Genomic DNA, 25098 nt, shown 5'->3' with positions numbered 1-25098 from the left:
GCTCAAATATGGAACTTTATGAGTTTTTATTTTATGAGTTTTAAATTACACAAGTGAATTTAGATTTTAAGGATAAAGGGTTCTTTATGTCTAATATGGTATGTATGACCTTTTGACCTTATCATGACTGGCTTCTGAGGTCTAATCAGCCTCAGGGGAGAGTCATTTGTATAATGAATGGGGTCATATTGAGTTACTAGTTTTAAGGTAAATTCATTATAAATGAAGCAGTTTTGGTTGAGGGGTTAGAATTACTGTTTGAACTGCAAATGAGAAAGTGGTTCAGGATTCTGTCTTATAACATTAGCTGTGAAGTTGTTGAATGGGCTATTAGTGATTTGGTATTGTAACAGAGAGAAAGTCATATTTATCATTGAGAATAAATAGGGAAGATAACATATTTTGAGCCAACAGGGCAGGGAAGAAATTGAGATATTTTTGTTTGGTTTTAACACTCGGTTACAGGAGTGTCAAAAGACGGGGACATTACCTGTGTAATTGGGGAGGGTGTCCGTATGGGGATTACATGATAACCAACTTGGGACAGTTCTGGGACTGGAGAAGAGGATATCCTTATAGCATTAGGGGATCCCACAAAGGTGGATAGGCTTTCCATGATATGGGGAAACCTGGGAGCACTGTTGAACTTTGTAAAGGTGATGAAATCCTACTAACCATCAAAACTATTAAGCTCTCTGATGCAGGCACTTGCACCCCCGGACTGCAAGGGACCGGGACAGACACGGTGGGTGTGTTTTCTATTAAGGTACTGCCAAAGCCAGAGGTCCCAGACGAACCAGGGCCAGACACACTCCTCTACCACCCCTGGACCGAACCTGCCATCACTGTGTTAAACATCCCATTCAGGTAATTAATGTTAGACTATTCAACTATTGATCAATGAGGCACGGAGACTGGTTTTGATGGTAGGGACAAATTGTGGCTGTCTTATACAGAATAGACTTGCTTAGGATATGCTTCTTGCTAGTCAGGGGGGCGTCTGCAAGATGTTCGGTGAACAATGTTGCACGTATATTCCTAATAACACCAGTCCAGATGGTAGTATATCTAAGGGCCTTAATGGGCTTGATGCACTATCTGCTGAGATGAGGACCATGGCAGGGGGTGGAGGAGTCTGACGGTTCTCTTAGTTGGGAGCCTGGTTAGGTAAGTACACTGGTATGGTGGTTACTGGATTTCTGACCCTAATTCTTGTATTATTTGTTATTGATGTGATGTGCTGCTTGCATCATACCGTGTTTTAAGAAGTCTGTTACAGATGTGGTGAAGGCTTCAGGCATGATGCCTTTGCTTGATGCTCCAGTTGGAGAGGCTGAGGTGAAGCATGCTTTCAGGGGAGGATGAGACTGACTGAGGATGACCCATGTATGTTTGTTCTCCCTGTCGTGAAGGGTGGCATGGTGCCCACCTGGTGCAGGATAGGAATAGCTGAGAGGACCAGATGGGTTATAAGAATGCTTTGTTCTGCTTTACTCTGTTTTCCATGACCAAAGTTTTATTCCACACTTTGCAACACATATTCAATCCATGTTATTGTCAGATAGAATACTGAGGGTCCCCAAGGAGTTAGTATAGGAATAATTTTTAATATGGTAAGCATTTATTAAACCTTGATTGATTATTATAAGTTTTAAATAGTATTACATTTAACAGGAATGTAGGACTTCTGTGATGATTTAGGATTATTGTTAGGATTAAGATAGATTGATTAAGGACTTTAGAGAAAAGCCGCTCATAGACATGTTCTTTCTAAAAGAAAATCCATGAGTCTAGAAAGCCAAACAGTGAGGCATATAGTTCAAATTTGGGAATGTGAAAAACAGCCACAGGCAGGCAGAAGAGCCCTCCCCCGCACCGCAGAGACCTTGAAGGTTGGAGAGCAGAGAAGTTTTAGAAGGGGAGCCAGGACGAGCAAAGATAACATAGTGTGTAGATAACAGTTACTGAGTGGAGACAAAAGCGAGAATTGGACATGTGGAAAATGAAAGGGACACTCCTAAATGAAAATGTCAGACATAAGGATAATTCACTAAATCTTACCTAAGTCATTGTATAAGAATAAGGCAAGGTTGTTACCTGGGCAGAGCCAGGTAACAAAAGGGGGATGGGTAAATAGTGTTCTAGAATAGGATGTGACCTAAGGGATAATTAACTAATAATTTTTTTTTAGCTAATTGGTTTGACGAATAAGAAACTGTTTTATTAACCAAACCTGTATGTCCAAGAGTTTATGCACTACAGGTGAACTACAGGTGAAGACACTCAATCCAGTCCCGTGGGCCACCCGGATTCATATCGCACTGCGGGAGGGTAAGATACATATGTCTCTGTCGAACAAATAAACAGTGTTCGAGAGGAGAACTGGAATTAACAGAATTCGGGGCCATCTCTCGAATGAAGTAACCCTCCCTGTCCTGTCACCCCTGTTTTTGTTCATAGAAGTGAAGATGTGTCTGGCTCTTGCTAAGTGATGTGTTCTCGGGGAAAGGGTGGGGTTTCACATGGAAGCTGTTCGTCTGAGCTGTCTTATCGTGGGTGACATATTCCTGATACAGCACGTCCTACTAGATATGCCGAGAGTGGTAATTTGACCCATGGTTTAGACTGTGAGGGTTTTGTTCCAAAATAGAAGAGATATCGGTGCAGGTTCCCATATTGATTGTGGACACAGGTCATACCCCATGGGAGAGAGGGCTATATGAATCCACTCACACAGTATGGAAAAAGTTAGAGTGGAGTGGCATAAGGAAATGCTTAACTCTTTAAATAAGAAATGAAAAGGATCAAGGGTTGTGATGACCAGGTCTTGGTCGACACCCTAGTACGGTTCTGGGTAGAGGAGCGTGGGTCGGTATGGTAAAGCTGTTCATGAAAGCAGGAATGCCAGATAATGACAGTTGTATTGATTTGCACTATTTATATCCCCAGGTTCCCCTTAAATCAAGACTTCCTCCCTTTACCGTGACGTGAATATTACTGTTTGGCCAGATACAGTACACATGGGAAATACGTGGGGGAAGTTAGTACTCGCAATAGGACAGAGAATATTACCACTGACAAGACCATGTCTGATTTGACAGGCTGGTTGAGCTCTGGGGATTTCAATATGTTGAAGTGGGCCAGGGCGACATCTGGTGGTTGTGCGGGGGAATGAGTTTGTGGCCAGTATTGCCAACTGATTGGACTGGTTAGGAATGCCTTTTACACTCATACAACACCAAGGCATGAAGTTAGACAAACGAGAGAGAAGAGAAGCTCCATCTGGGTCTTTTGACGACAGAGTATATATTGATAACATTAGGGTTCCACGAGGTGTGCCAAATGAGTTCAAGTCAAGAAATCAGATACTAGCAGGATTAGAGTCAAGCATCTTCGGGTTCTACTCTTACAAGAGCGTGGACTGGATTGATTATAGTTATGATAATCAACAGCGCTTTAGCAGGAATACCAAAGGTGTTATTAAAGGTTTTGTAGAACAGACTGAAGCAACCAGCTGGAAGACCTGACAGAATAGAATTGCATTAGATAAAAGGGGGAAGTGGGCGTGACAATCAGGACCATGTCTTACATCCCGGGGTAACACAGCTCCGGACGAATCAGTGCCCGAAGCCTCAGCTGGTTTGACCACCCTGGCTCACGGGTTGGCAGAAAACTCTGGGGTGAATACTTCCCTGACTAAATTGGTTTGATAGTACATTTGGAAAATGGAAAAATGTTATAATCACTGTGTTATGGGCGGCATCCACCTGCATGACTGTTTTAATTTTATGCGGCTGTTGTCTAATTCCCTGTGTGCGAGGCCTTGTTTCCAGGACTCTGGAGAGATCAATGACACTACAGATGGTGCGTTATGGGCCGATTCCAGGTTCTGACTTGTGGAGGACTGAAGGCATGTCTACAGAGGAAGCGGACAAATCTGGATCTGTCATTTGTGGGGAATTTATGTTTGATGAGGCTAGTGTTGAGATGAAGGGGAATTAGATTGTAATTTGTTTTCATGATTAAACTGTTTTTTAATGAAGGTCATGACGAAAATCCGGAAGGAGGAGTTATGATTCTGATGTAGATTTAAAAACAGTTGGAGTTAAGGTTAGATTTGATTACTGAGATGTGAAGAGTTGGATAAACATTTATAATAATGATGATTTGTTGATTATGTGTCTATTCATATGACAATCTGATAAACCGTTATAATGAGGTTAGTATGAGTAGGTTGATAGCTACATTTTTATGATATAATGTAAACTAGATGTAGGTTTTAATGTATAATATTTGATCAAAGGGAGGATTGTTAGAGGAAATTATATTTGAAATGATTAATTATGTATACATTATTGATTAGAACCATTTATTCTAATACTATTATGTTATGGTATGAAAAGTAAAAGTTATTGGTTAAGCTGTTACTGAAAATGTAAGCAGAACGAATTAATTGTCTGTGCCTCTTGGGAGGTTAAAGGGGTAGAGATGCTATGGCTTTTCAGACAGATAAGAAATGTCTGGGAGATATTCCAGAACTAAAACAATGGGCTCTTGTGAGAATCGGAGAGAGGGTGGGAAACTGATGATGTCATGTTCAGTTTATAACCTGTGGAAAAATGTGTATGAGTTTAGTACTCTCTGGAATAAAACGCTCTTACCTGGCTTTTAAGACTGGTCTCGATCTACTTCATGCATAATTAATGAACTTACACCTCATTAATGAATTAGAAACGAGTGCGAAATTGGTTTTGGCAATAAAACATAAAGGAATTTAGAATTCCTCTATCATGGTACCAATCCGGAAGCCAGGAAAGGACCCAACGAGGCCAACAAGCTATCGGGCAATGGCCTTAACATCACATGTATGTAAGATTATGGAGTGTATGATAATGGAGAGGCTAACTTCCTTCCTGGAGAGCAGTGGGTTAGTATCGCCACATCAGGGAGGATTCAGGAAGGGTAGGGGAACAATGGACCCAGTGCTCTGCTTAGAAGCAGAGAACAGGAAGGCTCAGGTGAACAAGGAGACTGTTGAAGCTGCATTTTTTTGATGTGGAGAAGGCGTATGATGTGGAAGGAGGGGTTGTTAATCAAGCTTGATATTATGGGGGTTGGAGGAGGAACGTACAATTGGATAAAGGATTTCCTGTTTGGAAGGTCTATCCAGGTGAGGAAGTCTCTTTCAGGTAGCTACATGGTGGATAATGGTACACCACAGGGGAGCGTGATTTGTCATCTGTTGTCCTCAATCATGATTAATGATGTTTAATCTCAGGTACCGACAGATATTGGGAGGTCGTTATTTGTGCTGTCTGACAGGGAAGGAGTGGGGGGCTGGGCGTGCCTCATTGAAGACCATATATGTTGCATTGATCAGATTTGTAATAGACTATGGAAGGATAGCGTATTGTTGTACGGGCTGCCGAACCATGGAAAGGCTAGATGTCATACAGTGGAGGGGAACAAGGCAGTTGATATACTGGCTAAACAAGCACTAAGTAGTGGGGATGTTGATGTGCTAGTTTCAATGAGCAAGGCAGAGGCAAAAAGCATGATATGGAGAGTGATGGAGGAGAAATGGCAGGAGCAGTGGAATAGAGATACTTAGGGCAGGTATTTATTTCAAGTACAGAGGAAAGTTGGGGAGGGGAGAATGGCAGGAAGGGACAGACGACAGGAGGCGGCTATATTTACACGATTAAGGGTGGGACACAGCCAGTTGAAAGACCTTATATGTGATAGGAAAGCATCCAACAGGAAAATGTGAGTATTGCCAGGAAACAGAGACCGTGGAGCATGTATTGATACAGTGTGGTCATTATTGGAGGGAAAGAGAGAGGATGAGATCTAGTATGAGGGAGAAGGGGATACAGGAAATTAGTTAAAATAGTATATTGAGTATAACGTCATTAGATATAGTCCCAAATATTTTGTTAGCTTTTTTAAGCAACGGGGCTGGCAGGTAGGATTAGGGTTCTCGCTTTCTCTGGCCTACACTCCAGTACAGTAGGTGGACGTAATGCACCATAACGTTGGATGCCACCCGCCGATAAACCCCACCGAAGAAGACGCGGACATCGCAGTGTTACCAATTTAGCGACTTTGTCGCTATATTTAACGAGTATTCGGACCCCTTTAGCGACACATTTTTTAAAAAGCGACTCACAACAAATCTAGTGTAATAACATATTAACACATGTAATGACGCATTCACTGACTGTTGTCTGCCTGTGGCCTAACCTTGCAACTATAGCTTGCACTAATAAATGCTCTCTGTTTCATAACCTCCCCTCTCCCTGTTCCCCAGCAGATACTAACCGCACTGGCACCCCCCGCACAGGTGGCTGACTACAATAACACACACACACACAGTTTCACACAGGCACACACACACCAGCACAGAGAACAAAGAACTCAGCTCTGCACCAATGGAGAAGTGACAGCGGGACCAGACCCAGCCCTGCTGTTCCACGCCAACCAGTCCGAAGCAAGAACAAAGACGATTCTACCTACGTCATTCAATGTACAAAATCTTATGCACAACATGTTTTCGGGGCCCTCTTCAGCTGTCTCCCTCTGAGTCAATTGAACGAGCCCGTGCACGCCTGAGCAATACTTTTCACTGATTAAACAGCCTTACTTATACTTTATTCCACCGTGTCCTGGTTCATGACCGAGTCCAGTTCCTCCAATCTTATCATCAACAGAATCTGGTAGCAGAGGTTGGTTTTCTAATGAACCTGAAATTCGATCCGTCGTAGGTTGATGTGAGGAACGGACCGGTCACGGAACGATCGGATCCAGAAGGACGGGTGACCTAATCCAGGAGCCACCAGCCATCCAGCCCACCTCGGGAAACTGATCAGAGATCTCTTAAAAGAAAGGTAAGCAGAACCTGTTAAATTCAAATCTGCATATTCGAATATAGTCTATAACCAAATTGAGATCAGTAGTACCGGGAGTGAGTATGGATTGTTGCTAAATTATACCTAATTTAAATTACGCATTAACGCGGCTGGTTGAAAGGTATTGCTCCTATTGATTATCATCCTATTGAACTGTTGTGTACTATGGAATAGGGACTGCCAATATATGTTTACCTATGTATCAATAATCTACAGATAAAATGTCCCACTGATGTGTTGTGTACTGTCGAGTGGGTCCTGTAGTATGCTATAAGTGTCATTAATCTACAGATAAAATGTCCCACTGATGTGTTGTGTACTGTCGAGTGGGTCTTGTAGTATGCTATAAGTGTCATTAATCTACAGATAAAATGTCCCACTGATGTGTTGTGTACTGTCGAGTGGGTCCTGTAGTATGCTATAAGTGTCATTAATCTACAGATAAAATGTCCCACTGATGTGTTGTGTACTGTCGAGTGGGTCCTGTAGTATGCTATAAGTGTCATTAATCTACAGATAAAATGTCCCACTGATGTGTTGTGTACTGTCGAGTGGGTCTTGTAGTATGCTATAAGTGTCATTAATCTACAGATAAAATGTCCCACTGATATGTTGTGTACTGTCGAGTGGGTCCTGTCGTATGCTATACCAAATTAAAAGGTCCTGTTGATGCGTTGTGTACGGTCAAGGAGGTAAATTAAATCATTTTATTCCACGGATGAGCTGTGTGCCCTGTGTTTAAACATTATATCTCACGGATGAGTTGTGTACCCCGTGTTTAATAGGTAACCAATTTTGTATTACTGCCGCGTGTCCTATTTTGGGTTTTAGATACGTTTGACCTGCGATCGTTCCTGAGACGAAATTCCAAGTTGTTTTTTTCTGCCAGTGATGCCTATCCACCATTGCGCTCTAACTTTGTATACGAGGGTGTGGCACAAGAGTTAAGGCTATTGTTAGCGCCAAGAATACATCCTGGATGTAATGTCCAGGACGGGCTAAGTATACAAGGATTTTATACTAAAGTTTATTAAACATATTATCTACGATGGCTGAGGTTTCGCCCAAACTAAAATTTAACGACTACTTGGACCAACGAATCAGGGACAGGTCAGGAAGTAAAGATCAATATAACAAAATAAGGAAGGTTTGGGAGCATATAAAACTAAAATGGGCACAGGCAGGTTACCTTAGTGGGGGGCTCCCTTCCGAGGGAGATCTGTCCACTATGCAGAAAGGATTAAAGAGGCAGTGGCGGAAGCAAAGGAAAGGGAGGTAGACAGGAATAGGGAACATTTTTCAAAAGCGACGGTACAAAAAAGCGGGAAAGGACTGAGGACGAATTAAAAATAGGGACGTGGGCCATCGAAGAAACCAAACGGGTGCAACTGCAGAAGAAAGAAAAACTCGACGTGATGGGAGTAGTAACTCCAGTCGCTGCTCCAACTCAGACTCTAACCCCACCTGACTCAACAGAGAAAAACCACCAGCCGCGCTCCTCAGCACCCTACGCATCCATCTACCCAGCACTACCAAAGGAAATTCCACCTCCCTACTCCGCAGGCCTGGAGGCTGGCCAGTCGCCACCTAATGGGGGCTCGTACGACCCACACAACCCACACAACCCTTTCCTGCCAGATGCCACCTTCCAGGCACTACTGCTGGCTATCAAAGGGGGTAATATAAAGGGAACCATGAGCCTGGGAATCAAGGGAGGGCAGATACTGTGTGAACCCATACATATGGAGGACCGGCTCCCTACTGGCAACATGTCTGAACCTAATTCCCTCACGAGTGAAATGGGAGGCCTGATTTCATCCACACCACACCCAGCAGCAGCAAACTGTCCAGCAGACCTCTGCACCCGCTCCTGGCCCTGCGCACTTATTAACACCAATGCCAATGGCACCACAAGGGGGGCCACAGGTTGCATTCCAGCCACAATGGATTCCAGGACTGCCTAGAGGGGAGGTTTGCTACAACTGTAGGACACCCGATCACTACTCCAGGGATTGCCCATATCCACTGTCTCAACCTCAGCGCCCACCCAGGGGAGGAAGGCCCTTCTACGGTCCACCTAGAGGGAGGGGTGGCTACAGGCCATCCCCTCAGCCACAACCACAGCCGCAATCAAAAATTCAGAGTGAACAACCTGCATACAACCACCCAGTGCCATTTGCCTCCTACCCACCAAAGCAGGCACCGTTCCAGGGTATGTCAGGAGAATACCCCCCTTGGCAATGAAGCTGCCCACCATCACCACGAGAGAAGGAACTGACCTCTCTACAGCTGCCTCTCTAACCTCCCCTGACTACTCCAAGAGTTTCCATTTGGATGTTTCTGAAAAGGAGGGGTTCACGGTCTCTGTCCTTTTTCAGAAACAAGAGGGGGAGCGTAGGGTGCTGCTGTACCACTCCTCCAAGTTAGATAACACGGACAAGAACATGGCCGACGCTCTCAACGCGGAAGAAGGGCTACCTCACTCCTGCACCGAAACAGCTGCTCAAGAATTGAAACTAAGACCCGACCTGGGAAACACAACACTGACCAAACCTGACCTATGGTTATACACAGATGGCTGCTGCTACAAGGGAGAGAATGGTAATGTGGCGGACTATGCAGTGGTGCAGCAGGCCCAGACGGCCCACACGTTACCCTTGAATCAGCCATCATCCCTCAACCAGCCCAATTAGCTGAAATCATCGGATTGACGCAGGCCCTCATCAGAGGAAAAGGAAAGACTGTGAATATCTATACAGACTCAGCCTATGCCCATGGAGCAGTCCACACTGATGGACCCAGAACTTTTACGAGAAGCACATAGCCACACACACGAAGGCAAACTAAAGACCCTGCAAAGGGTCTCACACATATGGTGGCACCCACACATGAAAGACATGACTGACTTATTCTGCGACGAATGCCACATTTGTGGTGACCACAACCCAAAGAAACCCTATCAGACACCCATGGGCTCATACCCATTACCTAATGCATGTTTTCAGGACATTAGCATAGATTACACAGACATGGGGGCGGATAATGCGGTTAATGGGAAACGATACCTATTAGTGATGCTGGATAGATTGTATCCAAATGGGCAGAGGCAATTCCAACGGCGAGAGAGGATGCGAAATCAGTCATTAAATTTGAGTCTGTTTATAGGCCACAATCCCAAGGTCTCGTGGAAACGCGCAAATCAAACGCTTAAATCCAAAATAGCTAAGATATGTGCCGGGTCGAAATTGAAATGGGTCGAAGCCCTGTCCCTGGTGTTGATGGCCATGAGAGCCTCACCAGGGTCAGGCACCCATCTCTCTCCTCATGAGATAATGACTGGAAGAGTCATGCCTGGCCCACCTAGGGAGGGAGGTCATATGCCCGTCCTTGATGTGCAACAAATTTCTATGTCTAACTATGTAAGAGAACTAACGGAACTTTCTGCAGCTCTCTCTGTCCAGGTTCGCAAGGTCCAGAAGGGAGAACTGACGGAAGATCCAGCACCACTGAAGGTAAAAGTTGGAGACTGGGTAAGGGTCAATGTCCACAAGAGAAAGTGGCTGGAACCCAGGTGGACTGGTCCGTACGAAGTGAAGGAGGTTACTTCACACTCAGTCCAGGTCAAAGGTAAATTGGGCGCACCTTGGCACCACCTCACACATTGTACACCAGCTCCAACCCCTTCCCGCACACTGACGGAAGTCAGAACTGACCTAAGTGGTCTACATTTATACATCAAGTTGAAGCTCGCATCCGCTACAAGACCATGGTGCTTGCCTACGGAGCTGTGAGGGGAACGGCACCTCAGTACCTCCAGGCTCTGATCAGGCCCTACACCCAAACAAGGGCACTGCATTCATCCACCTCTGGCCTGCTCGCCTCCCTACCACTGAGGAAGTACAGTTCCCGCTCAGCCCAGTCAAAACGGTTCGTTGCTCTGGCCCCCCAATGGTGGAACAAACTCCCTCACGACGCCAGGACAGCGGAGTCAGTCACCACCTTCCGGAGACACCTGAAACCCCACCTCTTTAAGGAATACCTAGGATAGGATAAAGTAATCCTTCTCACCCCCCCCTCCCCTTAAAAGATTTAGATGCACTATTGTAAAGTGGCTGTTCCACTGGATGTCATAAGGTGAATGCACCAATTTGTAAGTCGCTCTGGATAAGAGCGTCTGCTAAATGACTTAAATGTAATGTAAATGTACATTCGGTCCCAAATTCTACATCTATTTAGCCAAGGAAAATGGGAGGTTCAGCCCCATACTCTCTGACTAAATCACACCTTTCCCCCTGGGAACGTTTGGGGATCTCGGGACCCCTGTTTGTTATTTTTCTTCTCATAGGTGGAGTCACTGTAGGCACACTCACATGGCTTATAGACCAACAGATGCACTCACTACAGTCTCACACCCTGAATTCTACTCTGCCAGGTGAAACTAACTCTCTCTCTCTTCCCTCTTATCTACCACAAGACCATACCGTTTCTAGGCGTGAGGTGGGGGTCACTAAGTGCACCCCCCAGGAGTTGAAGAGCACCACCTTGTGTTTGCCTTACAATGCCACCACCACCGCTACCCTGCCTTGGAGCATTTGGGGATATGCGCGAAATAGTCTGGGGTCACCTGCCTGGACCTATTCCGGTTTTAACTGGTATATAACCAAAGGGGCATATGGTGAGTGGTCTTGGAAAAACCTGGTGGCGGAAACAGGGTATGACTGGTCCAGCTATTCCAAGGGACGTGTTGTCCTTGCCTGGAGCAAACAGCTTACACTTTCACGCACTAGTTTTCATCTACAGCTGATTGTACGATCTGGGACCACTATGGGTTGCCAGGTTTTTACGTTGGCCCCATATGTAGATACCAGCAGGGCTGAAGTCTATTTAACACTATATATCTGCTTTACACCACAGCCTACTTCTGTGTCGGTGCGTGACGATATGGCAAAGCCACATACCCCACCCCAGGGCAATGGATGGGTGGGGTTCTGCTGTTTAAGTGGCCACTACCACTACCCCGGATGAGACCATTCAGGTTGCTTCAGGTGTCTCAGGTTTTTCAAACAATTGGCTTTTATTGACCGAACAAGCAGCCAATACAACCCCCACTAGTTGCGTAGTTTGCATGGGTGCCAGACCATTGCTCCGCATTGTCCTGGCCACTGTCGAGATCGGATGTTTAATGCCCCTTATGGACAAAGACAATCTGACTGGTAATTGCTCCTTGTGGGATGCAGTTTACCCTGTTGTCTCCGCTACGGTCAGGGCACCAGTATTTTCCTCTGATGTTGCCAGGGCCGACTTCTCCTGTATTAACATGACAGGGGGTATACTACAGTTAGGTTTACTCCCTGAGGGTTGGTGTACAAGTACTATCGTAGTAGTTGGTGGTTTTAAGCCGGTGACCAGGGCTGACATCTGGTGGTGGTGTGGGGGAACTCGGATTTTTGACAGAATTCCCAATAATGCTACGGGTACTTGTGGGCTTGTAACACTTATGCTGCCTATCTCTGTTTACCCTATAGGTGTGGGTGATTTGGTGACCCGGATACAGGCTGTGGACCCACAGTTTCTGCCTACCAGAACCAAGCGGGCAGCAGCCCTGACTGTCGGGGATCCCACGTATATTGATGCCATAGGTGTTCCTAGGGGGGTCCCTGATGAATACAAGCTGGTGGACCAGGTCGCAGCAGGTTTTGAATCATCTCTCTGCTGGTGGTGCACTGTGAATAAAAATGTTGACCGTATTCTGATGGCAGCCTCACTGTGGCGTTAGAAGGCCTGCACACCCTTAATGGTAAAATGAAATCCCACTCTGGGGTTGATACCATCATGTGGGACTCCTGGATGGATGCATTTGGTAAATATAAGGTCCTGGTCTCTTCTATTCTGGTCTCTATCTCTGTGTTTGCTGCTATATTAACCCTATATTAATCTCTTTGGAGACGTGAAGAGGGGGACTACAATTTTCCTGTTCTATTTTTCTTACTTTTAGTTTTTGTCACGTCTGTTCAGACGTGAAGAGGGGCCCTCTTCAGCTGTCTCCCTCTGAGTCAATTGAACGAGCCCGTGCACGCCTGAGCAATACTTTTCACTGATTAAACAGCCTTACTTATACTTTATTCCACCGTGTCCTGGTTCATGACCGAGTCCAGTTCCTCCGATCTTATCATCAACACTAGCGACTTTTTCTGGTGTTATTGGAGACACAGAGGTGAAAGCACGTATCGTTCTTACACTTGGGGCCCCACCCCCGTCTCAAAGCACTCAGTCCTCGCGCAGCAATCCCTCCCAACTGCAGTCAGAGCAGATGTTCACCACTCCGTGTCCAAACTGCAAATGAATCGCGCATGCGGGAAGCTGCCGCTGGCTGATCCCACCCTGGTTTACATTTTAAAAAACAAACCTGAATTAGGGCCAGACTAGTTACCATAATTCTCACATTGCCATTGACAGTTTTTTCTATTGTCTCTTTTAGGTCCATTTAGATTGTTAATGTAGAATGTATACAAAAACAATTATGGTTAAAAAGGTTCATGTTTTACTGTGACTTGTTGTAGGCTCCTAAGTGGACCATAAGGTTAAAAACCAAACCAAATTAAAAAACGAAACTAAAAAACAAAGTAACTCTGCTGGAGTGTCTCTTTTGGGTCACTTTTCCCGGTCCCAATCACTAAAATACTTTGAAGTCCCAAATTGGAGGATGGTTGGAATTGTGACATAAAAAAACCCAAGAATCAACAGAAGAAAGTTCATTTGTAGTTCTAAACATATTTAGGATGTTTTTTACTCACTTTTTGTCTCTCCCACGAGGTTATTCCTCTCTCCTACAGCGTCCATCACAATATAGCTACTTTCCTTAATGAGGAGTTGGTGACAGTGCAGGCTAGCTGAGTAACACAAGTTGATAGCCAATAAAATAATATAACCAAATAATTGGTTCAATGACACATATCTGGTGTATTAGAAGCAAGTATTGGTACAATGGTTTTCTTTCAAATGTGTATTTATTAAGACGATGATTGACCATGAGGATTTCCATTTTTCCATTCACTATCCTGTTTTCCGCTAACAATGTATGCTCTACCACGGTCGGCCTTGAACTTCTGTCGCCATTTTGCCCGATTAGCCTGTTCTCTTTCAAATCCATGACTCGTGGTCAATTTCTGTTATTGAAATTCAGAAGATTTTCAGTCTATAGGCTTATCTCTCAATTTAATTTATTGGCCAATGTAAACAATTTGTTCAAATGCAATTTCATACAGTAACATTATTTAGCACCTCTTTTTAGACATTTGGCCTAACACATTCATTAACATTCATCCACTTAACCAATGAGAGCTCAGGACCCTATTCAATAAAATGACAGTGACATGTCAAAACATCATTCTTGAATCACCGGGTTGGTCTGTCGGACATTAATAAAAAAACATTAAAAAAAAAATGTTGTTGACCCTCAGCTCCACGGGTTGGTAATATGTAACATGGACCCAATGTCAGGTGTGATGTCATAGCTGGGACACAAAGGTCATGGCTGGACTCAGGTCTTCAGTGAGTTCCTCTGGTAGCGAGGAGACTGTTGACGTTATACTAAGAGTCAGCTCCAATATCCTGCAGGGACACACATTCCAAAAGAGTAGACTATGATTGTAACTGTAAAGTTATCACATTAAACCAATGAATACTAACTGGGTTTGGAGTTAGGTTGGGATTAGGTTAGGTTGGGATTAGGTTAGCCTGATAGTGAAACATGGGGCATTCACTGCACTGCAAGGAAAGTGTGATAATTGAATGCAGTCCATAATTTAAAGCAGTAGCTCCTGCTCTCACCAGCTGATGTAGTGTGCTGGGAGCTGAGGCTCCTGCCTGGAGCCCTCCTCTGTCAGCAAAGATGTCTTCATCTGTCTGAAGTTGGCCTCAATCTCTTTCTTCAGGACCGACAGTGGCTGGATACCTCGGAATGAGCTGAGCACTTGCTACAACACATGAAGGTAAGATAAAGTTTGTAAATCACTGTGAAACCGTGAATGTGCAATGGGGGAAATTATTATTGTACCGTCGAGTTTGACCTATGAATATAATAAACATAGAGAGCAGACTACTCGGCTACCAATATAGAGTATACAAAATAGAAATGAGTAGACCACTTACATATATCACTGACAGCTGGTGGGCGATGTATTTGTGGCTCCCGAGATGTTTTACATCCTCCTCTAGCTGCTGACTAAGTACTAGTAGCTGATTGAGCCTCCCGATGTGTGAGAAGTATTCTGCAACAGAGACACAATCTTAGGTATAAGCGGTTATAAAGGTGAAGTGTCTGTTTATAAACTGCTTATAATCATTGCATACTACACTGAACAAAAACAATTACATTTTTTTACTGAGTTATAAACTCAGCAAAAAAATAAACATCCTCTCATTGTCAACTGCATTTATTTTCAGCAAACTTAACATGTGTAAATATTTTTATGAACATAAGATTCAACAACTGAGACATAAACTGAACAAGTTCCACAGACTAACAGAAATTGAATATTGTGTCCCTGAACAAAGGGAGGGTCAAAATCAAAAGTAATAATCAGTATCTTGTGTGGCCACCAGCTGCATTAAGTAATGCAGTGCATCTCCTCCTCGTGGACTGCACCAGATTTGCCAGTTCTTCCTGTGAGATGTTACCCTACTCTTCCACCAAGGCACCTGCAAGTTCCAGGACATTTCTGGGGGGAATGGCCCTAGCACTCACCCTCCGATCCAACAGGTCCCAGACGTGCTCAACGTCTTCGCTGGCCATGGTTCATATAAGGAAATCAGTCAATTGAAATAAATGCATTAGGCCCAAATCTATGGATTTCACATGACTGGGAATACATATATGCATATGGTTGTTCACAGATACCATAATTTTTTACATTTTTAAGTAGGGGTGTGGATCAGAAAACCAGTCAGTACCTAGTGTGACCACCATTTGCCTCATGCAGCGTGACATCCTGTGACATGCAGCATGACATCTCCTTTGCATAGAGTTGATCAGGCTGTTGATTGTGGCTGGTGGAATGTTGTCCCACTCTTCTTCAATGCCTGTGTGAAGTTGCTGGATATTGGCGGGAAATTGAACAGAGCATCCCAAACATGCTCAATGGGTGACATGTCTGTTGAGTATGCAGGCAATGGAAGAACCGGGACATTTTCACTGAATGGCACAACAATGGGCCTCAGGATCTCGTCACGGTATCTCTGTGCATTCAAATTTCCATCAATAAATTGCAATTGTGTCCGTTGCTTATCCCTGCCCATACCATAACCCCACAGCCACCATGTGGCACTCTGTTCACAACGCTGACATCAGCAAACTGTTCACCCACACGCCATCTTCCCAGTACAGTTGAAACCAGGATTAATCCGTGAAGAGCACACTGCCAGGGGCCATCAAAGGTGAGCATTTGCCCACTGAAGTCGTTTACGACTCCAAACTGTAGTCAGGTCAAGACCGTAGTGAGGACATCTAGCACACAGATGAGCTTCCCTGAGACGGTTCCTGACAGTTTGTGCAAAACTTCTTCAGTTGTGCAAACCCAAAGTTTCATCAGCTGTCCAGGAGGTGAAGAAGCCGGATGTGGAGGTCCTGGGATGGTGATTACACGTTGTGAGGTTTGGACGTACGTTTGGACGTACTGCCAAATTCTGTAAAATGATGTTGGAGGCGTCTGATGGACATGCCTGCAATTAGCATGCCAATTGCACGCTGCCTTAAAACTTGAGACATCTGTGGCATTGTGTTGTGTGACAAAACCGCACATTTTAGAGTGGCCTTTTATTGTCTTGTGTAATGATCATGCTGTTTAATCAGCTTCATATGTCATACCTGTCAGGTGGATGGATGATCTTTGATAAAATAACGCTTTTTGTGCGTATTGAACATTTCTGGGATCTTTTATTTCAGCTCATGAAACCAACACTTACATATTGCGTTCATATTTTTGTTCAGTGTAGATATGCGTCTAGTGTGGGTAATTCTAGTTCTGAAGGGCAGGTTTTTGTTCGAGACCAGTTTTTACACACTTGGTTCAAATAACTGTAGTTTAAATTCAAGACCATGATTTATTTTATTTTTACTTAACCTTTATTTAACAAAAAAACAAACACATGATAGGTTGAATCGGGTGTCAGTGCTTGGTCTCCCTAACCCCCAACTGGTACAAAAATGATTGCGGAGTGGACTATCCTGTTTAAATAAAGATGAAGTGAACTGACCTCTTAAACCCTAACTCAATACCATCAATGGGGTGTCTCCACTGGGCTGCTCTAACCCCTGATCTTACCATCCATTGGGGGTTTCTCCAGCATGTCTACTGGGCTGCTTTAACCCCTGATCTTACCATCCATTGGGGGTTTCTCCAGCATGTCTACTGGGCTGCTTTAACCCCTGATCTTACCATCCATTTTGGGTTTCTCCAGCATGTCTACTGGACTGCTTTAACCCCTGATCTTACCATCCATTTTGGGTTTCTCCAGCATGTCTACTGGGCTGCTCTAACCCCTGATCTTACCATCCATTGGGGGTTTCTCCAGCATGTCTACTGGGCTGCTTTAACCCCTGATCTTACCATCCATTGGGGGTTTCTCCAGCATGTCTACTGGGCTGCTTTAACCCCTGATCTTACCATCCATTGGGGGTTTCTCCAGCATGTCTACTGGACTGCTTTAACCCCTGATCTTACCATCCATTTTGGGTTTCTCCAGCATGTCTACTGGACTGCTTTAACCCCTGATCTTACCATCCATTTTGGGTTTCTCCAGCATGTCTACTGGGCTGCTCTAACCCCTGATCTTACCATCCACTGGGGGTTTCTCCAGCATGTCTACTGGGCTGCTTTAACCCCTGATCTTACCATCCATTGGGGGTTTCTCCAGCATGTCTACTGGGCTGCTCTAACCCCTGATCTTACCATCCATTGGGGGTTTCTCCAGCATGTCTACTGGACTGCTTTAACCCCTGATATTACCATCCATTGGGGGTTTCTCCACCATGTCTACTGGGCTGCTTTAACCCCTGATCTTACCATCCATTGGGGGTTTCTCCAGCATGTCTACTGGGCTGCTTTAACACCTGATCTTACCATCCATTGGGGGTTTCTCCAGCATGTCTACTGGACTGCCCTGGATGAGGAACACCTCCACGCGAGGGTACATGGTCGACAGACCCACCATGTCAAGATAGTCCTGAAAAACCCCCACATCTTTCACAATTCTGACAAATCACATGAATTAAAAAATGTAACATCCCCTTAAAAATACTTGAGAATATATTTGGCATAGGAGCTCAACTGATGATTTAAATACGTCTTAGGGGTTCAAGCAGCAAAGCTGGGTGAAACCCTGTTGAATTTGTTGGCGTTCATTATTCAGGTTCTCCACAGATTTGGTGAAAAAACTTAATGTGAGATAAGAAGGCTGAGGAGGATATAACCTTGCATGATGGTAAAGGGCCACAGCCTCTAATGCAATGCCATGCCAATTTGCCACATGGTGGCGCTATAACAACTGATTGAAAATGCTAACTTTGAAAGCTTACCCCCTTCACCCTGTGTGACCTAGAGTGCAAGTCAGCAAATAAGTTACTCTCCTCACAAAAAACACATTTGCCTCAAGGAACCATAATGTCCGCCATTTTGAATTTTGTGAAAAACACAACGCTTCTCTGGCACCAAATGACCAATTGTCATGAAACTTGATATTTAGCATCTATGAACCAAGGTCTCTCAATGCAATATTTTTCAGGCTAATATCTCAAACATGGCCACTATGGACCAATAAATATTCAAGTGGGTGTGATTTAGGACAAATGCATGTAAATCATGCATGGTTATTCATATAACTTGATGTACATGTTAAACACTGTAAAGACTAAACATATGCAAGCGCAGGCAGATCGACCATATTGTGGTGCTATAATGGGCACATATTTATCTCTAGATCTGTTTGACCCACAGTCCTGAAATTTGGCCCACATGCAGTGGTGTAGTGCCATTTCTTTAGGTACAGGAGAGCATTTATTTTTTTGTTACATCATTATTTCTCAATCAAAGTTTGTACAGACAGATGTAGTCTACTGAATATTTGTATAGAATGTGCATAAAATGCATCCTACAATTTCAATGTCTGTCTATGCCCACACATTTCATCTCAGGAAAATTGTATATTTTTGATACCCTCAAACATCAAGTTAGCGATACCTCATTTCAAAAATAGGTATTCATCACTGACAATCATGAATGATAATTTTTCACATTTTACCGGTGAAATGTCCAAACTGTGTCTGCATGCCAATCATTTGGTCTTCATGGGAATATGCATTTAAATATTAAATTACTGTTTCGTGAGCGAATTAGAGCAGATGGTGTTAACAAACTATTAGCCTTTGTTGTATTTTGATTCAATCAAAGCATATATCCTGCCGAGTGGCGTGCGCTGTTGAGTTTTGGCCGCATGCGAAAAGCAATGTGACTATTTAGCTTCAGCTCTTAAAATCTCACTAGAAATTAGGTGTTTTTAGTGTTTTTAATGTTATAGGCCTAACTATGCTATGATATTAGATTTGGTTCTGTTATGTAAAATAATCATTCATCAATTCAATTGTTCAGCTTCAGAAATTATTTTCCCTAAATATTTTTACCAGCTCCATGTACTATCAAGTCAAAAAAAGTTGCACTCCGGCAGCACTACATCCCTGATGCTCAGGGATGTGAGTCGAGCTAACCTGTATAGTATGGTACTGTTTGGCCGCATGCGAGCGCTGTTGGACAGGAAAAGCCATTCATAGAAGCTTATTGGCTTATAACGGCCATATTAATTGAGCTAGAGGCTTGCCGATCGGTCTAGCGGTTCTGGAGACGTTTAAAGTCAACAACATCAAAAGCATATTGCACGACCTGTTTGATTTTGAGTTCTGATATTTGGCAAGCGTGATAAGTAGTACAGAAATAGCTAATCCTAAGATGATGTGTCCAATTTGTCCAGATGGTTGCACTGTATGGCCATAGCTTGAACCCTGCCCTTCCCCAAAACGTGTGTAAATATTGGACTATAAATTGTGCCTTCCTGTCATATTCTAATGCTAAAATGTTCATTCTATTCTACTGAGACCTTTACTTCATGTTTGTATTCATATATTTAATTATTTCTTATTGTGGTAGCATTGTTGAGAAGGAACCCGCAAGTAAGTATTTCGTTGGACTGTGTATTCCTTACCTACAACTATTACAACTTGAAACTTGCTGCATGCAGCTATATTTACAGTTGAAAGTTTACATACACCTCAGCCAAATACATTTAAAATGCAGTTTTTCACAATTCCTGAGATTTAATCCTAGTAAAAATCCCTGTTTTAGGTCAGTTAGGATCACCACTTTATTTTAAGAATGTGAAATGTCAGAATAATAGTAGAGAATGATTTATTTCAGCTTTTATTTCTTTCATCTCACTCCCAGTGGGTCAGAAATTGACATACACTCAATTAGTAGTTGGTAGCATTGCCTTTAAATTGTTTAACTTGGATCAAACGTTTCGGGTAGCCTTCCACAATCTTCCCACAATTCCTCCTGACAGAGCTGGTGTAACTGAGTCAGGTTTGTAGGCCTCCTTGCTCGCACATGCTTTTCTGTTCCACCCACATATGTTTCTATGTTTCAGGGCGCTGTGATGGCCACTCCAATACCTTGACTTTGTTGTCCTCAGCCATTTTGCCACAACTTTGGAAGTATGCTTGGGGTCATTGTCCATTTGGAAGATCCATTTGTGACCAAGCTTTAACTTCCTGACTGATGTCTTGATGTTGCTTCAATATATCCACACAATTTTACCTCCTCATGATGCCATCTATTTTGTGCACCAGCCCCCCTGCAAAAAAGCACCCCCACAGCATGCTGCCGCCACCACGTGCTTCACGGTTGGGATGGTGTTCCTCGGCTTGTAAGCATCCCCCTTTTTCCTCCAAACGTGACGATGATCATTATGGCCAAACAGTTCTATTTTTGTTTCATCATATCAGAAGACATTTCTCCAAAAAGTACGATCTTTGTCCCCATGTGCAGTTGCAAACCGTAGTCTGGCTTTTTTTATGGCGGTTTTGGAGCAGTGGCTTCTTCCTTGCTGAGCGACCTTTCAGGTTATGTCGATATAGGACACGTTTTACTGTGGATATTTATACTTTTGTACCTGTTTCCTACAGAATCTTCACAAGGTCCTTTGCTGTTGTTCTGGGATTGATTTACACTTTTCGCACCAAAGTACATTCATCTCTACGAGACAGAAAGCGTCTACTTCCTGAGCGGTATGACAGCTGCGTGTTCCCATTGTGTTTATACTTGCATACTATTGTTTGTACAGATGAACGTGGTACCTTCAGGCGTTTGGAAATTGCTCCCAAGGATGAATCAGACTTGTGGAGGTCTACAATTTTTTTTCTGAGGACTTGGATGATTTTTTAAAAGATTTTCCCATGATATCAAGCAGAGGCACTGAGTTTGAAGGCCTTGAAATACATCCACGGGTACACCTCCAATTGACTCCAATTATGTCAATTAGCCCTACAGAAGCTTCTAAAGCCATGACATAATTTTCTGGAATTTTCCAAGCTGTTTAAAGGCATAGTCAACTCAGTGTATGTAAACTTCTGATCCACTGGAATTGTGATACAGTGAATTATAAATGAAATAATCTGTCTGTAAACAATTGTTGGAAAAATTACTTGTGTCATGCACAAAGTAGATGTCCTAACCGACTTCCCAAAACTATAGTTTGTTAACAAGAAATGTGTGTAGTGGTTGTAAAACAAGTTTTAATGACTCCAACCTAAGTGTATGTAAACTTCCGACTTCAACTGTATATGTTGTTATAGGTTGATGTGGTACTACCTCCAGGTGCGGCATAGGTTTTGGCAGGTGTTCTAAGCATTGGAGCATCTGATCAATAATCTCTGCTCCTGGGTAAATACAAAATGGACATTAGACACTCAGGGTAGGTATCACATGTCTGTGGTGCAATAGGCAAGGTGACAAGAGCTGCAGTTAGGGTTAGGCCTACTTCAGAGCATCCGTTTTGTTCTGATTGAGACTCACCTTGCTCCTGGAAAGTGTCCGACTCCTCAGGGCTACAGTCCTGTCTCAGCTGCTCCTGGAACTGTAATACAGGGGAATGGGAGTGAAAATACATTTCAAAAGAGGATGTGCACAAATAGAGTAGGTCTACTAAACATAATACAGTTTATTTCCAAATACACAATATCAAAATGTCTCAAGTTCTCCATTACAGTACTCTCATACTCAAGTGTCAGTAAGTTCTGGTGAGGAAGGGTATACTCAGATGGGATGCATGAGTTCTCACCTGGTGTACCTGTGCTCTGATGAGAAGGTCCAGTTGTCCACAGAGATACAGCATCTCCAGCCCCACCTGCTCTGGACTCAGGTGGACAGGCATCAGGGGTCTCTTTACATTCAGCTCAACTGACCACAGGGGGTTCAGCACATAAGGTTCCCCCCAAGAGGGTTGCAACGTTTAGATCAGAACAGATAGCTAGGAATGCAATGTGTAGAATTGAGGAATCCCTATTGTACGCGACAATCTGTGTACAATGCAACATAACTAATTTCAAATCAAAGCAGTACGCCATTGTACGTCGTGTGATAACCAGTTAAATCGCACATGCAATGAATGAACTAAATAATGTGTCAATGATGCTCGACTTACCTTTGAATTTCTCGTGATAAATGCACGGCTGACAGAGCGCCTCGGAGAAGCTGACTGCTGCCATATCTCGATTAGCGTTATCAACCTATTATCTGACAAACCGACCTTTATCATCCACAAAAAAATAACGGTGTGTGTTAGTGGCCGTGTATCGCTGCGGAAAACATTTGCGCTCATTGCCGATCGGAATTATTTTTGTCTGACAAGGGGTGCGTTCAAGATCACTGAGGTATTTTTGAACGGTTCAAGATCAATTCATCGTTGAGATCCAATCCATGAAAACATTTAGCAATGTGAAATAAGGTACATCATGAGAAACGAAAACTAGCAAAAGCAAGTATGCATTGGAAATACAGCACACACAACTAGAAGAACGCTTGATATAATATACATCAGAACAGTAGATATAGCCTACCATTTCAGATCGAACAGCAGCTTTGAAGTTTTGAACCTACCTCTATTGAAGACCAGTCTGCTTTCTGGATGATGTCATCGTAAATCGATGATTTCGCAAGGCGAAAGTCGATGTTTTTATTTCGTCTTATTGTGAATCACCAGAGACTGGTCAAAACATTAATTGACAACTCACGTTTTTGACTGGTTTATTAAATAGTGATCAAAGACAGACAATGGGTCTTCGATTCTTCATTCGGGACTCAAAAGCAGTCATAATAAAATACAGCTGGCTTATAAAGTTTGTCACAGTTTAACAGTATTTCAAAGTGACACATTTGAACTAAAAAGGGACTAGGTCTTGACATCAATCAAGGAAAAAGACATTTAAATAGTTTATTATGAAAAATACATCCCCAATACCACAACAGTATTGATATCTTGGATTATAAAAAAAGAAAGAATGTGAAGTCTCACACTAGTAAAAGTCTTACTTATCCAACTGGCTTATTATTCTTTTCAATGCTGAAATATACAACAATGTACATATTTAGGTAAACACCCATATTCTTAATTTCTGAATCCTTTGAAAAGAAGTGCATCTGGAGAAAGACGAAAATATTTATTTTTGGCTGCATTTACACAGTCCAATTATTATATATTTTTCACAAATTGGTCTTTTGACCAATCAGATCAGCTCTGAAAATGATCAGATGTGATTGGTTAAAAGACCAATTACTGGAAAAGAACATCAGAATTAGGCAGCCTGTGTAAAAGCAGCCTTTGAAGTTATTTTTATATCGAAAACTTCTCTCTTTCAAGATAAGCTCCTTAATTGGAGTCATGTGTTCTATCAAGAATAAACGATCTTCTGCATAATTCTGCTCCCTTTTTTCAACAAACAAAAAAATCAGTTTTAAATCAGTTGGCTGAGGCAGATAGGAGATATGTTGCATTAGGAAATCCAGTGGGCACACTTCGTCTCCAGTTCACTAGACTCCGGAAAGGAACGTATCCCTGTTCGAGAATGGAACATTGAGTTGGGTTCTGGTTCTCGTTCCATTTCTGACCAGGGAGGTGCGGCTGCTACTGGCGACCACCGGGGGGCAGGTTAAGGTTGACCATGAGCTCGTGAACTGAGGCAAAGATAGTGCACTCACCTAAAAGGAGACAAAAACACATCCAATGTTAGTATAATACCATTAAAAAAACATTAAAAATGTTTTTCTTGCTTTCCTAACCATTCAAATCTTTCTTTTTATTTCCTGTTCATATTCTATTTTTTGTGTATCGATAATCTCACTGACCCTGTCGTGCGGGGTGCAGCTCATTGAATCGCTTGAGGATGTTGGAGACCATGAGCGCTGCAGCCCCAGAGGAGGAGTGTTGTCTCGGGATGTCTGCCTGCTGGGTCAGGCCCGTGGCCATGTCGTATACGATGGGAACAATGATGTTCACCGGCTCCTGGGGCACCGGCAGCCTCTGGGTCAACTGGAGCTGAGGAGAGAACATGGTTAGCTATACTTTACACAACTTTAGTACACTTCACTGGAATTCAATTGTAAAGCATTAAAACAAATATATGGTAACATAAACCCTCTTTTATAAGACTTACAGTACCAGTCAAACATTTAGACACCTACTCATTCAAGGATTTTTCTTTACTTTGACTATTTTCTACATTGTAGAATAATAGTGAAGACATCACAACTATGAAATAACACATGCAATCATGTAACCAAAAGTGTTAAACACATCAAAATATTTTACGTGAGATTTTTCAAATTGGCCACCTTGATGACAGCTCTCAACCAGCTTCATGAAGTAGTCAACTGAAATTTCCTAAAAGACCGAGTCCATTTTATGGCAAGAACAGCTCAAATAAGTAAAGAGAAACGACAGTCCATCATTACTTTAAGACATGAAGGTCAGTCAATGTGGAACATTTCAAGAAGTTTGAAGTTACTTCAAGTGCAGCTGCAAAAACCATCAAGCGCTGTGATGAAACTGCCTCTCGTGAGGAACACCACAGAAAAGACCCAGAGTTACC

At 43.2% G+C, this 25098-nt stretch overlaps 2 protein-coding genes across 4 annotated transcripts in view; both read right to left on the bottom strand.

The window, feature by feature from the left end:
- Nucleotides 1-13914: 13914 nt before the first annotated feature.
- On the bottom strand, nt 13915-23123 carry si:ch211-218d20.15 (uncharacterized). Of its 2 annotated transcripts, none has more exons than XM_035755652.2 (8): nt 22656-23123; nt 22293-22411; nt 22028-22088; nt 21824-21891; nt 18029-18131; nt 15060-15178; nt 14739-14884; nt 13915-14519 (listed from the first exon to the last, which is right to left on the bottom strand). In XM_035755652.2, exons 1-8 carry the CDS (start codon nt 22717-22719, stop codon nt 14417-14419), a joined length of 783 nt encoding a protein of 260 aa, XP_035611545.1. In that variant the 5' UTR covers nt 22720-23123; the 3' UTR covers nt 13915-14416. The 2 variants fall into 2 exon arrangements, with proteins under 2 accessions (XP_035611545.1, XP_035611546.1); XM_035755653.2 differs by having other exon boundaries at nt 21824-21885.
- A 117-nt stretch (nt 23124-23240) lies between these two features.
- The window catches only part of LOC118370592 (mediator of RNA polymerase II transcription subunit 14), a 33834-nt gene continuing 31976 nt past the window's right edge, over nt 23241-25098 (bottom strand). For both annotated transcript variants that reach the window (XM_052522155.1, XM_052522157.1), the window contains 2 exons: nt 24356-24545; nt 23241-24208 (listed from right to left, as the gene is read on the bottom strand). In XM_052522155.1, the coding sequence (XP_052378115.1) occupies nt 24135-24208; nt 24356-24545 (264 nt within the window). In that variant the 3' untranslated portion in view covers nt 23241-24134. The remainder of the gene's footprint in view (nt 24209-24355; nt 24546-25098) is intronic.

Source organism: Oncorhynchus keta, chromosome 7, assembly GCF_023373465.1.
Source record: "Oncorhynchus keta strain PuntledgeMale-10-30-2019 chromosome 7, Oket_V2, whole genome shotgun sequence".
In the NCBI taxonomy this organism is placed as follows: Eukaryota; Metazoa; Chordata; class Actinopteri; order Salmoniformes; family Salmonidae; genus Oncorhynchus; species Oncorhynchus keta.
The sequence above is the reverse complement of the archived record's forward strand: the minus strand, read 5'-3'. Positions and strand labels throughout refer to the sequence as shown.

What these genes read in the sequence shown, in the direction of transcription:
- si:ch211-218d20.15 (XM_035755652.2), bottom strand. Translation starts at nt 22,719, where the DNA reads ATGGCAGCAGTCAGCTTCTCCGAGGCGCTCTGTCAGCCGTGCATTTAT. An exon ending in GGACACTTTCCAGGAGCAAG is followed by an intron (nt 21,892 to 22,027) that starts GTGAGTCTCAAT and finishes GTATTTACCCAG; the next exon opens with GAGCAGAGATTATTGATCAG. An exon ending in GGAGAAACCCCCAATGGATG is followed by an intron (nt 15,179 to 18,028) that starts GTAAGATCAGGT and finishes TCTCTGTTGCAG; the next exon opens with AATACTTCTCACACATCGGG.